General features: G+C 43.0%; 1 protein-coding gene across 2 annotated transcripts in view; it reads right to left on the minus strand.

The window, feature by feature from the left end:
• tbc1d22a (TBC1 domain family, member 22a) overlaps positions 1–18,199 on the minus strand; it is a 259,440-nt gene that overhangs the window by 191,537 nt on the left and 49,704 nt on the right. The window contains exons 6-8 of one of the 2 annotated variants that reach the window (XM_062996461.1): positions 12,440–12,568; positions 6,404–6,466; positions 4,409–4,474 (exon numbers count right to left, since the gene is read on the minus strand). In XM_062996461.1, coding sequence (XP_062852531.1) covers positions 4,409–4,474; positions 6,404–6,466; positions 12,440–12,568 — 258 coding nt within the window. The remainder of the gene's footprint in view (positions 1–4,408; positions 4,475–6,403; positions 6,467–12,439; positions 12,569–18,199) is intronic. The other variant, XM_062996460.1, reaches the window with a different exon arrangement.

Below are 18,199 nucleotides of genomic sequence, written 5' to 3' on the forward strand. Positions count from 1 at the left end.
ATCTATCCATCCATCTATCCATCCATCCATATAGTCTAACCTGGCAGTGGTGGGGCTTGAACCAGCGGCCTTCTGATTACTAGTCCAGTACCTTAACCACTAGGCTACAATGTCACAGTGTAAATTTTGGTGTTTTTTTCCCACCAATTTTCTCCCCTAATCTACAACCCTCCACTGCTGATTGAGGAGCTGCGCAACTGACACACGCCCCCTCTGACACGTGTGCAGTACCGACTGCATCTTTTGACCTGCATGAAGCGAGTTCATATGCGGATCAGCCTTGTGCACAGAGCGCCACACCCTAATCAGCATTATTCCTCGACTTCATCAATCAGCCATAATTACACCAGAATTACTACCAGATGGTAGAGCTGAGATTTAATACAATGTATTCGAAATCCCAACTCTGGTGTGCTAGTGTATTTTACCACTGCGCCACCTTAGAGGCTAAATTTAGGTGTTTTTAATGTCAAATAATTATACTCGAAGAGTTAGAAAATTACGTATTTTATGTCATTATGACCAAATTCGAAAACAGTCCATTTATTGAAATGTCTGCAGTCTAACTAAATTAGTTTAACATTCTTCGCTCTGTTGTTGCATTTATTGAAGCACTTAACAGTTCCTCGCTCAAGGCCAAAACCCAGGAACACAGTAAGCGTCTGCAGGTCACATAAAAAAGACGTGCAAAACACAAACTCCGAAGACAAAAACCCCTGCTGCTAAGGTCACATGGTACGCCTTTAATAAGTAGCTTGGGGAGCGGTTTAGCATCTCGTTCGCAAGCTCGCTACACGTCGTGTAAAAGCCGGTGTCTCCTGACAGCTGGAGTGCTCAGTACAGAGGTAAAGACGTTCCTACTTTATATAACATACAAGAAACATCCACCCTGAGCCATTAAGAGAAAAGCATTTGCATGTCCAAGTTCAAATGACGGAGCAGAAACTCTCAGTTAACTTAATCAAAGGAAACGTTCAGAACGTGTCAGGATGTTTTATTTATGTAAAAGAGGAAGATGTGGAAGGCTGGTGTAAGTAAACTACACACAGAATCTTTCTTTTGTACTAATATAAGGACTGAACAGGGTTTTTTTTATTTAATTTATTATCTAAATAACAACGCTCAGACTGTGAAACAAATATTCTAAATGAATAAATACAGAACCTACAACATCACACTTATACAAAACTGCTGTTTTTATTTTCACTTTTACACACAGAACATTTAGCAGTATTTGTGGTTTCACTTACATTCAAGCTGTTGTTCATGTGACACATCTCGCTTTAAGGCGTGTCATCCAAAGTGTCTACAATTGGAAGATGTGGATGTCAAATGTGATGGACCAATTAGAATTGACGCCGAGTTGATATTTTCCGTTAAAGTTTCGTCACGTTTTTAGATGATTAAACCTTGCTGGATTTTGAAGAGGACGTCTGTGGCTAAACGGGAAACGATGTAGTTTGTTTTATTTCATAACACTAATGAATTAATCATTGAGGATGTGAGAAATCTCCAAGCCGGGACAAGATAGGTTTTCTTTATCTGAAGTGAATGATTTATCATTTATACAGTGGTTTTTATTGTGTTTAAACAGGGTTTTTAGATGTGGCAGTAGCAGATGATTTTTATTGTGTTTAAACAGTGTTTTAGATGTGGCAGTAGTAGATGATTTTTATTGTGTTTAAACAGTGTTTTAGATGTGGCAGTAGTAGATTATTTTTATTGTGTTTAAACAGTGTTTTAGATGTGGCAGTAGTAGATGATTTTTATTGTGTTTAAACAGTGTTTTTAGATGTGGCAGTAGTAGATGATTTTTATTGTGTTTAAACAGTGGTTTTAGATGTGGCAGTAGTAGATTATTTTTTGAAATGCTAAAAGTTGAAGTAGATCAGTGTGTTTTAATTTCTGAATGGCTGTTGCAGATGAGTTGTAGATCAGTGGCACATGTTAATGATGTCATTAAGATGCACCTTTTTATGGCAGTTGCCGAGTGAGCTGGCAATAAACGGCGCTCTGTTGGAACGTATCTTCGTGTGTTATTTGCTTTACACAGAAAAAATCCAGTGATTTGGGCCAATATCGAACTGATACCGATACAGAGTATCGGATCGGTGTCAGTCCTAGTTAAAAGTATAAATTATTTGCTAACAATAAGATTGGGTCATCTAGATAACATTAATGTGTTTTTTATGTTTAAAAATGTTAATTTATTGAATAAAATAATAAAATAAAGAATTAAATGAAAACTTTTCATTGAACTTAATTGGAAATTAAAATTGGAACAGAAATAAAGTAAAGAATAAGTTCTACCAAGCTGAACTAAAATCAAAACTTGGAAATGGTTTTAATTTAATTTTTTACATTTTTATTAACCTTTATATCCTGGTCAGAGTTGAAGTGGCTTCATCGTACCAGAATCACGGTCGCTAATTAATGCCATCTCATTCCCACTGCATTTCATTATTAATGTTATTACACACAATACAGTAACTACAGCATCAGATAATTAATAATATGGATGAAAAATCATGCGTTCATTTATTCATTCATTTATTGTCTGTTTAACCAGAGCTTTATGTTGGTCAGGGTCGCGGTGGGTCTGATTTATTGTGTAAAAAGAAAAAAACACCCCAGACAGATCACCAGTCCATCACAGGGCAGAAACTTGAATCAGTTCATCTGGACACAAGTTAGTAGTGATGCGTTTCATCACTCATACTTCTTCAGTCTTAACGACCACCCATGAACCGAGAAGGGGTTGTTAGTACATCTTGCCATCTTACAATGCCGTGATAGGAGCTATACCCTAATCATATGTGAAAGGCACACATGGCCACTGCAATAATAGCCAGTGTGATTTGCATATGGACCTGATCACCGGTTCCATTGTTATACAATTAGTGGTGATCAGTCGTTATGCAAATCACCTGCATATAAAATCGGGGTATTCACCACCAGCTCGGACTGTAGAAGTCACTTGGATGAGTGACGAAACGTTTCTCTACAACAAACTTGTGTCCAGATGAACTGATTCAACTTTGTGGATTTGTGTACCTGAATTATTAAGCATGCATCAAGAGATTAGCTTTATTGTGTCTATAAACTACTATTATTACTATTATTATTAATTTTTAAAACAGCTGTGTGAGGGGAAGAATCAACCATAGACCGAGCACAATTTAAAGCTTTGTGTCTATTTTTTAGCTTTCCATAGGGTCATTCCAGTAATAAAATGTACAATGTGTCTGCAGTCAGCAAGAATGAAACACTTGTTAATATATCATACACTGACCAGGCATAACATTATGACCACTGACCATTAGGCAGCAAGTGAACATTGTATCCTCAAAGTTGATGTGTTAGAAGCAGGAAAGGATTTGAGCGAGTTTGACGAGGGCCAAATTGTGATGGCTAGACGACTGGGTCCGAACATCTTCAAAACTGCAGCTCTTGTGGGGTGTTCCCGGTCTGCAGTGGTCAGTATCTATCAAAAGTGGTCCAAGGAAGGAACAGTGGTAAACCGGTGACAGGGTCATGGGCGGCCAAGGCTCATTGATGCACATGGGGAGCGAAGGCTGGCCCGTGTGGTCCGATCCAACAGACGAGCTACTGTAGCTCAGATTGCTGAAGAAGTTAATGCTGGTTCTGATAGAAAGATGTCAGAATACACAGTGCATCACAGTTGCAGGGCTGTTGGCAGCAAAATGGGGACCAACACAATATTAGGAAGGTGGTCATAATGTTATGCCTCATTGGTGCATGTGCATTTTTCATCAACCACTTTATCATAATCAGGGTCACAGCAGGTTCGGTTCCACCAGAAAACAGTAGGTACAAGACAGTAATACACACTGGACAGGCATCTAATCTGTTTTAGAGCTTCTATTGTCTGTGTAGACAGCCGGCCAGCCAATAGGCATTGCTGACCCCTCGCCCCTTAAGTGGAGTGTATACAAATTTACTATATAAATAAGCCCACCTTACCTTAGAGCACCTCCAGACCAAGGAGAAATATGCAGTTGTTTTGACATTTCATGAATATCAGTCTATATAAATAGTTATATTATGGTGTTATTTATGTGCCCACCTTTAAGCGTATAGCCCCACTAGCAAGCAAGCGTACATGCTGGCTCTAAACGGGCTTGTTAGTGCTCACTTGATTTGAAATTGTGGACATCTTGATCTGAATGCTGGTTAAAAAGAAACGTGTACGTCTAGAAGCTCTTCCATATGTGAACTTGAGCTGGCTTCTTAAAAACCCAGCCTACGCAAGAGTGTGTAATAAAAGTGTGTGTGTGTGTGTGTGTGTGTGTGTGTAGTATAAAACTGCATGCCTGACTGAGTATGTGGTGTGTGGGTGAGCGGCACACAGTAGAGGTGAGTGGACTGAGTGGTGTGGAAGGCTCACCTCTTGCACAGAAGCTTGTTGAAAGAGAGGAATAAGAGGATTAGTTCTCGGTATGTCAATGTGAATCTGCAGGGAAGAGAGAACACAAAAAGAGAGACACACAAGCAGAAGCAGGTTAGGATGGATTCAGAACGGCCATTAAAGAGAGACAGGGCTGGAAATCTGGTCACGGGTGGCAAGGCTAAGACTCTCCGGTCCGTCTGCAACTGAAGGAAGGGCAGCAAGACTCGATTCTAGGGCCTGACTGGAATAGATTTAGATGTACAAAATCTTTCAGCTATTGCTAAGACCGTAACTAATTCACAGCCGTGACAATCGCATCATGTGCCATGAAACAAGTTCCTGTGAAATTTAAAATTAAATGTATATGTTTAGTGATTTAACATTTTTCATTCGTGAAGTGCTCAAGTGCCTCACACTTACTGGTTAATTTGCACTATGAGGCGTCCTAGCAATCCTACGGCAATTCAGTTAGCAATTGGTTAGTCAAAATGTCCAAGATGTTGAAGTGTAAAACTCACAAAACTGTACTCTACCAGTCGGTTGTAGCCAGTGCTCTGTTCTACGCAGTTGTATGCTGGGCCAATGGCATCAAAACTTCAAAGAGACTCAATAAGTTAATCAAGAAGGCTGGCTCGGACATTGGAAACGTTGCTATGGATGCGTCATAAACTTTTAACAATCTTGGACAATGCCACACACCCCTCCATCTATAAATGAAGGCAAAGGAAAGTGTGTTTAGCAACCAGCTAAAACAGTTACGCTGTGCCAGGGAGTGGCATGTGAGGTCTTTTCTACTCTCTGCCATTAGACTCTACAACGAGTCTCTTTACACTCAAGGCAGCCAGACTTAATGTTAAACTGATTAGTTTTTCCTAGAACTTACACCACTTATACACTGACGTCACTTCATTATCTAAACTCTTAATTTGTTGTTGTGTATTATCCATCCATCCATCCATCCATCCATCCATCCAGCCATCCATCCATCCATCCATCCATCCATCCAGCCAGCCATCCATCCATCCAGCCATCCATCCATCCATCCATCCATCCATCCATCCATCCAGCCAGCCAGCCCTCCCTCCCTCCCTCTCTCTCTATCCGTCCATCTATCCATCTATCCGTCCATCCGTCCGTCCAACTATCTATCTATCTATCTGTCTATCCATCTATCCGTCCATCTATCCATCTATCCATCTCTCTCTTTCTCTCTATCTATCTATCTTACTATCCATCTATCCATCTATTCATCCGTCCATCCGTCTATCCATCTATCTATCTCTCTTTCTCTCCATCTATCCATCTATCCATCCATCTATGCATCTATCCATCTTACTATCTATCTATCTATCCATCCATCTTATAGATGGATTTATTAGCTTAGTAGCTTCCATTTATTTTATCATTCCATTTATGAGTGTCATTTAATGACTGATGTGAAATGTTGGTCTTTTCTTAAAAAATCTGTGAAGTTTTTGATTTTAGAAAAATGAGGTCTGTGAGATTAAGCACATTTTGTACAAGTTACAAAGCTAACAATAGCGAACAAATTATACAACCTTCCTACTTCTAGTCAGGAGTACAGCTAAGATTTGACCCCGGATATCAGCAATAGTGGGGTGGTATAATGGACGCTGCATTACCGAGCACCTCAATGTAAAAGTAAAGAAGTCAACATTGGACAAAAAACCTTGTCTGAATGACTACATTTATTTAGACAAAATAAGGAGAAAAAAAACTAGCCACGCTCTAACATGTTCTGCTAACACAGAGGCCCTGTGCTGTGATCCTTTAGTTGCTTCAGACCTAGAGCTCTTCCTCAGACCAGACCAAAAAGACAGATAGGAAACAGACAGACAGACAGACAGACAGACAGACAGACAGACAGACAGACAGACAGACAGCACTGAGCAGCAGACGATGACTGAATGACATGCTGCTTGCAAAGACGGTTCTTTTGTGACTGCGTCTCTTCTCCGTCCTGCTCCTTACCTCTGTGATTTTGGGCTGGAGCCCTAAAGATTCCAGATTCATTCGGGGGATATCTATGTGAATCTAATGGTGCAGAAAGAAAGACACACTACATACAGTACATGGAAACACGGACGCTACACTCGTTATGATGATGGAGGAGGATATTTAGACACATAAACAGAAGCAAATTCAGTGGATTCAAAAACGGACCCCTGAGCGCATACTGTAGTGCTACAGCAAACGTCTGAATACTTTTGTGAATTAAAGATTTCAGTTTTTGATTTGAATCTATTTATATTTACATTTACATTTTTGGCAGATGCTTTTATCCGCTTTTATTAAGCGGCTTACAATTGTGACTAAACACTGCAAGCAACTGAGGGTTTAGGGCCTTGCTTACCAGTTCCAACCTGGTAGATGTGGGGCTTGAACCAGCAACCTTCCGATTACTGTCCCTGTACTCTAACCACTGAGCGCAGCGTGGCGCAGCGGTAAAACACTAGCACACCAGACCTGGGATTTCCAATACATCGTATCGAATCTCAGCTCTGCCATTTGGCTGTTGTTCACAGGGTGGGATAAGCTGGACCGGGTTCCTCATAACTGGTGCAAATACGACCTCTGTTGGCTGATTGATGGTGCCTGCAGAGAGTTGGGGAATAATGCTGATCAGTTGTGGCTCTCCATGTACAAGGCTGATCCACATATGAACTCGCCTCGTGCAGGTGAAAAGATGCAGTCGGTACTGCACACGTGTCGGAGGGGGCGTGTGTCAGTTGTGAAGCTGCTCAGTCAGGAGTGGAGGGTTGTATCGGTAGAAGAGAAGCATAACGCAATCAGGGTAATACGACTAGATTAGAGGGAAAAAATCTGAGAAACTTAATTATTATGGGTGAATAAATAAAGGCTGTTCATATAAAATCTGATTTTATATAAAAATACAAATATAAAATCAAATTCACAGCACAATAACGTGCAAAAAGTCCAGGGGTCTGAATCTTTTCTGAATCCACTGTACACACACACACACACACACACACACACACACACACTGAACGCCACATTCACCACTCAGCAACGTCACTCACTGCAGCTGAATGAAACACAATGTATAAGGCAAAAACATTCTGTCATCACATTTACAAATGCACTTTCCATTTAAAAAGAAAAGCTTCAGAGGGTCTCGAGTCTCTCCAGAGACCCAAACAATGAGGCAGTCATGAAATCTTAAACCTACGTTTACCACTGAGACTTTACCGTATTAGAACTTTGGCCCAACGGCGAAAAAATTGAGGTTTTAATATTCTTTACAGTTTATACTGGGGCCAAATGAAACCATGTAAAGCCAAAAGTATGTGGACAACAAAGCAGGGGCATGTTGGATGTTCTTTTTCAAAGCCGTTGGCATTAATATGCAGTGATCCTCCCTCGACCCTTGTTTTTATAGCAATAAAAAGGCCAAATCCATTTATTAAAAGTGCATTTGTGAGGTCACACACTGATTTCCATTTGCATATATGACAGCTTTTATTCAAAGCAACTTTAAATCGCTTGCATTGTTTTACTCAGGGACCCAACAGTGGCAGCTTGACGGTTGTGTGGTTCGAACCAGTGAGCATGTAATTTTATAAAATAAATCATACACCGATCAGCCATAACATTAAAACCACCTCCTTGTTTCTACACTCACTGTCCATTTTATCAGCTCCACTTATCAGCTGTTTCTCTGCATACCTTTTTAGCCTGCTTTTACCCTGTTCTTCAATGGTCAGGACCCCCACAGGACCACCACAGAGCAGGTATTATTTAGGTGGTGGATCATTCTCAGCACTGCACCGACACTGACATGGTGGTGGTGTGTTAGTGTGTGTTGTGCTGGTATGAGTGGATCAGACACAGCAGCGCTGATGGAGTTTTTAAATACCGTGTCCACTCACTGTCCACTCTATTAGACACTCCTACCTAGTTGGTCCACCTTGTAGATGTAAAGTCAGAGACGATCGCTCATCTATTGCTGCTGTTTGAGTCGGTCATCTTCTAGACCTTCATCAGTGGTCACAGGACGCTGCCCACGGGGCACTGTTGGCTGGATATATTTTTGGTTGGTGGACTATTCTCAGTCCAGTGAGGTGTTTAAAACTCCAGCAGCGCTGCTGTGTCTGCTCCACCCATTCCAGCACAACACACACTAACACACCACCACCATGTCAGTGTCACTGCAGTGCTAAGAATGATCCACCACCCAAATAATACCTGGTCTGTGGGGGTCCTGACCATTGAAGAACAGCATGAAAGGGGGCTAACAAAGCATGTAGAGAAACATGGACTACAGTCAGTAATTGTAGAACTACAAAGTGCTTCTATATGGTAAGTGGAGCTGATAAAATGGACAGTGCGTGTAGAAACAAGGAGGTGGTTTTAATGTTATGACTGATCGGTGTATGCTTCAACCAGGTAGCAGCAGTTTGTTTGGGGTCTTTTTCCTGTTTCAGCTTGACTGGGAGCTCCATAAAGTCACGGTTTGATTAATTTAGTCTGGAGCAACTACAGTTGGCCACATGGAGTCACCTCTAGGATGAACTGGAATGCTGATTGTGAGCCAGACCTTAGAGTACGACGACTTCAGTGTGTGACCTGTACGGACAGTGGTAGCTTAGCAGTCAAGGTACCGACCTAGTAATCAAAAAGGTCACTGGTTTAAGCCCCAACACTGCTGGGTCCCAGAGTAAGGGCCTTAATCCTCAATTGCTTGCATTGTATTCAGTCACAATAGTCAGTTGCTTTGGATGAAAGCATCTGCTAAATGTTATTAATTTAAATGTAATTCAGTGCATGACAAATTCTTTATAGCCCATAATTGCAAAAGCGCTTACACCAAAGGCTCATTTATCCAATTTTCACGTCAATGTAAATGAGTGGCATCCATATACTTTTGGCCTTACACTCGTAATCTCAAATTTGCATTACACACATCAAACAATTGTAAGATGTTACGGGGTGCTCATCACTTACGTTCATGTATTATTTTGAAAGCCATCGGAATAAATTTGTGTTGGTAGTGTTTGGTAGTTTTGCTCTCACAGTTCAGAAACTATATGGACAGCAAATGTATTATCTGATTATATTACGACACCATTTCAATACTACAAGGGTCAGGGTGCAATCAAATAAGAAGCATCTTGCACTTCTCTCACCATGAGCCTTGGGGCAAAAACCGCTGCTTTGTTCAGTGCTTGGCTTGAGCGGTGCAGTAAAACATCATCAAAGTGTGAATATGAGATTAATCTGCATCCACATGTATCTGTGTTTATCTGGATTGTCCTCACTGTTTCACTTTTAAACTTGTGTTACAGCTCGAGGTTCTGAGAAATTGCGAGAATCTGCTTTTCCGAGAGTCTAAAAAGCTTAATGTGGTTTAAAGTACTAAAAGTACGACACTAAACCTCTCTTATTCATTACTGCTCATAAGTTCTCTACACTGATAAAAAGCCTCGCTTGTTGTTTTAATACAATAAGTCACATTAAGTTTCGTTCACGTTAAGCGTTGTTCGTACTGCCCAAGTCGCTTGTAGTACATCACATCATACCAACAGTTCATCTCATTAGAGGTGCTTTAAAAGGTCAGCTGCAAACTGGGTCAAATTTCAATCAGGTGAACTTTGAGCAGCACGGCAAGCACAAAAATCGTGAGTCCAATGCGACAAAAGTGTGCAGTGCGCCTCTCAGGGAAGCACAGCGGCAGGCTAAGCAGCACCGCCACACTCTATAGGAAACAACGGCACAGCCGGTGCAAAAGCATGTAAATGCACCCTAAAGCAGGCTTCTGTTTACCATTCGTGCCAAATGTTGTGTTTACATGAATATTAACACCATGTTAATGTCTGTAGTTTTGGGATGTAGTTTTGTTATTTAATCATATGGTGTACACTGGTGGTATTATCCATATTATTAAAACCGTAGCTGTTAAAAGCAGGTATTAGTGAGCATTTTCATATCAGCAGGGCTCCTTGGTTTCTAACTAATCTGTCACTTAGTTGCGCGTCTACATCCAGCGCATTACGTCTGATGAATGATCTCCTGCTGGGTTCCAGAGGGCAACCAGAGACTGACTGGCCTCGAGTGATCGCTGGAAATAATGCAGTTAGCTGCAGATCGCTGTACTTTTCATTCTGAAGCGTGACGTTCATATAGATGAACAAGGAAAGACTCCCTGCTGGCACCCCCGCTGACTGAGAGAGCTCATAATTGCTAAAATGACTCACCCCTGCACTTCAGAAACAGTGTCTTAGCGGGCAGGGCCTGTGGGGGGCGGTGTTCCGGCATGCCTTCCGTTCTCCGATGAGCACGAGGACGAGTACGTTCTTCACGAAGCTGTTTAAATTATCCGCTAAGATGAAACTAGTTTTCTTTTATTTTGGGAAATGAAGAGGGGTGGAGTGTGACGATGCGCCCGTTCTGATCTCTCCTGCAGGGTAGAGTACACGGCGATCCCACGGCGGCTGTGAGGCGTTTAAGTGCCGTGTGTGCGAGCTCCCTCACAAGCCAGGAAACTGTAAAATTGCAGCACAGCAGCATGAGAAGGCGTGTTTACCCCTCCCGAAATAAAGAGCGAGCGCTTTCTCTCAGCCTGTGTGGGAGACATCGGAAAAGTGTGGCCCCCCGTTGAGGCTGAAGAACTGCTATGGAACCTTTGTAAAGTCTCACTGTTAGAAGAAAAGCTGATTTTCGACTGTGAAAGATCATGATTTAGTGATAAAAAGGAAGTCGGAAGGTGGCTCAGACCTCAAGAGAGCGAGAGAACAAACTGAATTAAAAAGTCAGTTATTAAAATGAAACGATATTTTAATTTTGGCTGCATTCATCAAACCAGAAATAAATAAAAAATGGATCTAAAGCTTTTGAGTTGTTTTCTATGGAGAGAGGCGGTTGCGGCGTTGCGCTCGCTATTTTTGAGCTTGCCGTGCCGCTTAAAGTTCACCTAATTGAACTTTGAGCCAGTTTGCCGCTGACCTTTTCAAAGTGCCTCCAATGAGACGAACTGTTTGATACAATGCGGTAAAAATGACATGAACAAAGCTTAACTTGACTTACTGTTTTAAACAACAAGCAAGGAATTTCATTAGTGGAGAGAACTTATGAGCAGTAATAATTAAGAGAGGTTTAGTGTTCCTATGTTGTTCTTTTAATACACTAAATCATGTTAAGATTTTTCTTTTTAACGATAAGCTTTTCAGACTCTCAGAAAAACAGATTCTCACAATTCTCTCAGCACCTCGAGCTGTAACACAAGTTTAAAAGTGAAACACTAAGGAAAATCCAGTCTGACGGGGGGCGTGGTAGTCTGTGGCTCTCTTTTGACAGAACAAAAGTGATATGAGCAGCAGTGGAAATACAGTGGGGAACTGGAAATGACTAAATTGGGCGAATAAATAAAAACAAAAATTAATAAAATAGGTAAAATTGAGCTAGCCCACTACCTCTAGGATCAAGGGTTTGAATCACCAGCAGAATCCCAAAGACACGACTGGATAGTCTAAGGAGCTGTGATGGATTGGTGCCCTGTCTTATGTGTTACTGCATTGTGCCTGGTGACTCCCAGGAAACCAGACCCTAAAAAACTATTGGAATTAAAACAGTGACCTCTGTCTGTGGGAATTTGTGTCCATTCAGTCAAAAGAGCTTTAGTGTAGCTGGGGATTGATGTTGGTCAAGAAAGCCTCAATTGATGTTCCAGTTCATTCCAAAGATGTTCAGTGAGGCTGAGGTCAGAACTCTGTGCAGGACACTGGAGTTACTTTAAACTGAGATTGTCTTGCTTTGTGCACAGGGGAACAGTCATGCTGGAACAGGAAAGGGCCTTCCCTAAACTGTTGTTGCAAAGTTGGAAGCATATAATTTCCTTTATATAATTGATTTATCACACCTGTTAGCAAGTATTGTGGCAGAAGCACATGAATACAATGATAAAAAGGGGTGTCCCAATACTTTTGTCCATATACCGTATATACTACTAAGGAAAGATTTGGGGATGGTGGGGTGGAGGGGGGTTGTTACCTGTCTGTAAGTATCCTGGTGATGCTCGTCGTTGCGAGAGTCGTAGTACTGCTGGATGAAACCGAAGTACTCCTGTCTTTTCCTCTGCAGCGTGCTGGCTCGGCGTTCTGCGTTGGCAGGCAGGTAGCCCTAAACACATGAACACCACACACACACACACACACACACACACACACACACACACACACACACACACACACACACACACACACACACACACACACACACACAACCCATTAGAGAAGGGCAGCTGAAACACCTTCCCTAATCAATCCTCTAGCAAACCACATTAGACGTAGAAATTTCTGCTGCTTGTGCACTGTGGCCGTGTTTGAGCGAGGTCACCCTCCGTCACTTCACTGCTCCGACTCCCAACACACTGGCATGTTCTCTTGGCTGTGCTGCTCAAACACGGCACCTCTGTGTTGGACCGAGATACCGGTCAATTGGGTTTTGAAGTGTTTCGCACACAGTAAAAGCACTAGTAAACAGCGGCCCATGACAACCAGTCTGTTCATACTGGAACCAATAGACACTTAATGCAAGGGTAGTGAGAGTGCATGTACAGTACATTCCAAAGGACCTTATAATTTTAATAGACAGAGGTGAAAGCTTAAAAAGAACAATTTAGCTTTTCTTTTTTTCAATACATTTTCTCCCCATTTTCCTCCCAATTTAGCGCACTTAATTTTGTCTTCCGCTGCTGAGAGATACCAGATTGCATCCGAGGAGAGCACGTCGCTGTACACGCCTCTTTCAACACGTGTACAGGCCTCCTCTTCTCGCCCCTGCATTCCGCACAGGCGTCTCTTCCGCCAATCCGGGTCCTTACACAGCATATAAAGACCCACCCACCAACACATTGTCCGGCCCCCACCCTGCAGATACGGTGGCCAATTAGTATCTGCGGCAGGCACTGCCAATTATGCCTGCTGGATGGCGCCCAGCCGACAGGTGGCAACACCGAGTTTCGAACCGGGGAGTTCAGAATCTCGGTGCTGGTGTGCAAGCGGAATATCCCGTTGCGCCACCTGGGCACCACAATTTTGCTTTTCTAATAAAACATCTGTAGCAGTACTATATAGTTACTATATAGCATTACTATAGTATAAAATGGTCATGAAAAATTTAAACAAAAATAAATGAGATGAAATCTAAGCACATGCAGTCCACCGGCAGGCGCTCAGGTGGTTCAACGTTCTAACACACTAGCCAACCACCGTCTTCAGTTTGAAGCTCAGCTGTGTTATCAACCTGGCAGGACGGCTAACAGATATATTTGGTCACGTTCGGGGTAGGAATGGAGGGTTGGCAGCTTTTGCTAGTCTGCAGGACACCTGGGTCAGGACATTGCTGGAGCAAACAGCATAGAAGCTACCACTGCTGCAATTACGACGTACGCAATAGTGTGCGCTGTGAGACCCCAGGTTTGGAAGGTGAAAAGAAGTGGTTGGCGACTGCATGTGTCTCTGAGGGGGGCGCTACAGGAGACGCTAACCGGCTCGCCTATTTTTTACCCCCCTGTGACCAGACAAGTTCTACACCAAGATGTATGTGTGCCGAGCAGGGGCGTTGATGACGGGGCTACGGGTCATTAGCATATGTACATGTAATTAAGTCTAATTGATGGTTCATTATGTCAGGGATCCAGACCTTGTAAATGTAAATGTACACAGACAAATGATTGGCTGTGTCTATATGGGGGAGGGACACTGGTCGAAGCGGGGTTTCTCACCACTGCTGCAATTACGACGCACGCAATAGTGTGCTCTGTGAGACCCCAGCCCTGGAAGGTGAAAAGAAGTGGTTGGCGACGGCATGTGTCTCTGAGGGGGCCGTAATTACCATTTTTTGCATTTAGCAGATGCTTTTTGATTCAAAGCGACTTACAGTACAGTACTGTGACTGTATACAATATAAGCTATTGAAAGTAAAGGGCCTTGCTCAAGGGCCCAACAGTGACAACCTGGCAGTGGTAGGGCTTGTTTGTTTGTTTATTTATTAGGATTTCAACGTCATGTTTTGGACTTTGGTTACATTCATGACAGGAACGGTAGTTACTCATTACACAAGGTTCATCAGTTCACAAGTTTATATCAAACACAGTCATGGATAATTTAGTGTCTCCAATTCACCTCACTTGCATGTTTTTGGACTGTGGGAGGAAACCGGAGCGCCCAGAGGAAACCCACGCAGACACGGGGAGAACATGCAAACTCCACACAGAAAGGACCCGTACCGATCCACCTGGGGATCGAACCCAGGACCTTCTCGCTGTGAGGCGACAGTGCTACCCACTTAGCCAAAGTGCCACCCTGGTAGGGCTTGAACTAGCAACCTTTTGATTACTAGTCCAATACCGTAACCGCTTGGCTATAACTGCCTCATTTGGGACCACAGCCCCCCTAAATAAGGTGATGGCGGCGGCGAGAGAGCACCAGACTTCAACTGGACATCACCGCATTGGGTAAAAAAGGGAAAACAAACTAATCTATAGTGTTCAATATGAGCTCAGAGACTAACAGCAAGCCAAAACAGATTATTAATGTTGAAATATTCACTGCACTGCTCAGCCGGTCTATCAGTCACCGGTAAACTCGGCCCCTCGTTCCTCTTTGCACACTAAGAAGGAGCGCAGCAGATGTCTGCCCCCGAAAAAGAAAGTCTCTTGATAAAGTAATTGATTGCATGGAAATCTAGAGGCGTGGAAATCCATTTATCACAGGAGACGCTAACCGGCTCGCCTATTTTTTACCCCCCTGTGACCAGACAAGTTCTACACCAAGATGTATGTGTGCCGAGCAGGGGCGTTGATGGCGGGGCTACGGGTCATTAGCATATGTACATGTAATTAAGTCTAATTGATAGTTCATTATGTCAGGGATCCAGACCTTGCAATCAGCTCACACAGCGAGGAGGAACGGGCGACTGATTAGGGTTAGCGTTAACTCGCTCCGGGTCTGCAGGGAGGATTCCAGGAATAAAGACCACACAGACTGGCATCCCTCACACGAGAAAGGAATATCAGGAGAGGAAAGGTGATGAAATACAGACAAGAAGGGTCAAGATGCAAGCCATGGATAGTGGGCAGTGTATGTGGTGGACAAGTGGGACTAGTGATCAGAAGGTTGTTGGTTCAAACCTCACCTACATAGACGTACAGTTGTGACAGTATACATTTTTAAAAAATATTTTATGCATTTTCTCCCCTTTTTCTCCCTTTAAGCGCGTCCAATTGCCCGATAGCATCATGCTTCCTCTCCACCAATGCCGATCCCCGCTCTGATTGAGGAGAACGAAGCTAACCCACGCCCCCTCCGACACGTGGGCAGCATGCCGAACGCATCTTATCACCTACACTTTGACGAGTGCAGTGCAGCTCAGCACTGTGTACGGAGAGACACACCCTGACAGTAGGGCTGCAACGATTAGTCGACATAATCGATAAAGTTGACTATAAAAATTTGTCGACGTGGAATTTCATCGTCGACGCGTCGTTATTATTGCAACGCACTAAAGGGACTGCAGGGGAACCGCAGCATCGCTTCCATGCCGCAGCGGGGAGTTTATGAAGACAGAGAGGCAAAGATAGAGAGACCAAAACTTTCTAAAGTATTTCAGGAGCATTTCAGCCAAAATAACCCAAAGAAACGAGCTGAACGCAGACGCTACAAAGCAGAGTTGTGGTTTTACGACAGCACTACGGTGAAACGCGAGCACCCTGCAGCCGTGATGACCAGCGTGGACAGGTACGTTTTTACACCGCTTTGTGCTTTAACCAACGTAGTTAATGTTTGTTAATGCTAGAGTACTTGTCGGAAAACTTCCTAAGAATTCGCTATTTTTTCAGGTTTGTTAGCTAGCTAACGCATTAAGTGCAATAGGTAATCAGTCATTTATATGAGTAACGTTATATAACTTAACATTATAGCCTAACGTTACCCTGTCTCGTCTTACATATTTTTTGCTCTCGTTAATGAGAGCATTCATTCTAAATAATAAACCTCCTCCACTTAATGATAGCTAGTTAGCTCAGCAGATAATTCAGTTAAGATATTTAACCTGTCATGGTTTAGTTGGCATAGCCAGTACACTATTTGTAATAAACTATGATACATAGCCTTCAGTTTGTGATCATTAATACAGCTTTCTCTTTTGCTCTTTCTATTAATAGCACTAAGCAATAGAGTGTGGATGAGAAGAGGTTCATTCACCCATCAAATGGCTGAGGTCTTCACAGACAGCATTCACATGTTTCTCAACCACGTTATATAGGTTTTTTACTTCCAGAAGGATAACTTCTGAAAAATAACAGTTTCTAATGCTGTCCAAAGCTTTCTTATTTAATTGAATTTTTTTATTGTGATTGTGTATTAATGTTTCAAATATATTTAATTAAACTATCAAGCTTAAGTTTCATATTCATGTTTCATGGGTCATTATTTTAATTTGATATTGGAACTTAAATAACATAGCAGAGTTTAGTTATGTTAAGGCAGAGATGGAGGGTATGACATAAATAATCGTTGACTAGTCGACTAATCGAAAAAAAAAAATAATCGTCAGATTAGTCGACTACTAAAATAATCGTTAGTTGCAGCCCTACCTGAAAGCACTCTTTTCTCATATCTGTGCAGGCGCCATCAATCAGCAGAGGTCATAGTTGCACCGGCTTAATCCCATCCCTATCTGAACAACAGGCCAATCGTTGTTCATGTGGTGGCTCAGCCTAGCCTGCAGGCAGAGCTGAGATTCAATACGATGTATTCGAGATCCCAGCTCTGGTTCCAGCATGTGTTTTTACCGCTGCGGCCGTGACAGTATACAATTTAAGCAATTGAGGGTTAAGGGCCTTGCTCAAGGGCCCAACAGTAGCAACCTGGTGTTTGAACCGGCAACCACTGAATTACTGGTCCAGTACTTTAACCACTAGGCAACCAGAGGAAACCCACACAGACACGGTGATAACATCCAAACTCCACACAGAAAGGACCCAGACCAGCTCCACCTGGGAATCCAACCCAGGACCTTCTAGCTGTGAGGGGAGGGCGCTACTACTGAGCCCCGTGCAGCCAAATAAAACAACAGACCAGCTCCACCTGGGAATCGAACCCAGGACCTTCTAGCTGTGAGGTGATGGCGCTACCCACCGAGCCACCATGGTGCCAAATAAAATAAGAGAAACAAAAGTCCAGTAATAGTTTTAGTGTATCTGAGTGTGGTTTCTTATCCATCCACATTGTTGTGATGGGCATCCTCTTAATTTAGAGAATTGATTTTCGGATTTGGCCTTACAAAGAAACCATTTCCCCCCAAAACAGCCCTTTATTCTTTTGTGTAGAAGCAAAATCGATAAGCAGCAACAATAATAATGGCTTGCAAGCAGAAACACACACACACACTCACACACACACACACACACACACACACACACACACACACACACACACACACACACACACACACACACACACACAGGTAGAGTAAGCAGAAAAGTGAGAGAGCTGGCACTAGTCAGGCCAGGTGCAGAAGCGTAGCACCAACAGGCAGCTAATAAATGTGGCGTGTCTGGGCCGAGACAGAGAGAGGACACGCTACACCTTCCTTAGCATGCCCGGCGAGCCGCGGGGGGCCGGCACGCTCTAGCGTAAAGCTCAGAGTCCCGGGCCGGGTTGCAGCTCTGCGTCAGGATCTTCTCCCAGCTGCTCACCAAAGCACAGGCCATTAGTCACAGGTGGCAGGGTCGGATCAGTGAAATGG

This window comes from Trichomycterus rosablanca, chromosome 1, assembly GCF_030014385.1.
Source record: "Trichomycterus rosablanca isolate fTriRos1 chromosome 1, fTriRos1.hap1, whole genome shotgun sequence".
Taxonomy (NCBI): domain Eukaryota; kingdom Metazoa; phylum Chordata; class Actinopteri; order Siluriformes; family Trichomycteridae; genus Trichomycterus; species Trichomycterus rosablanca.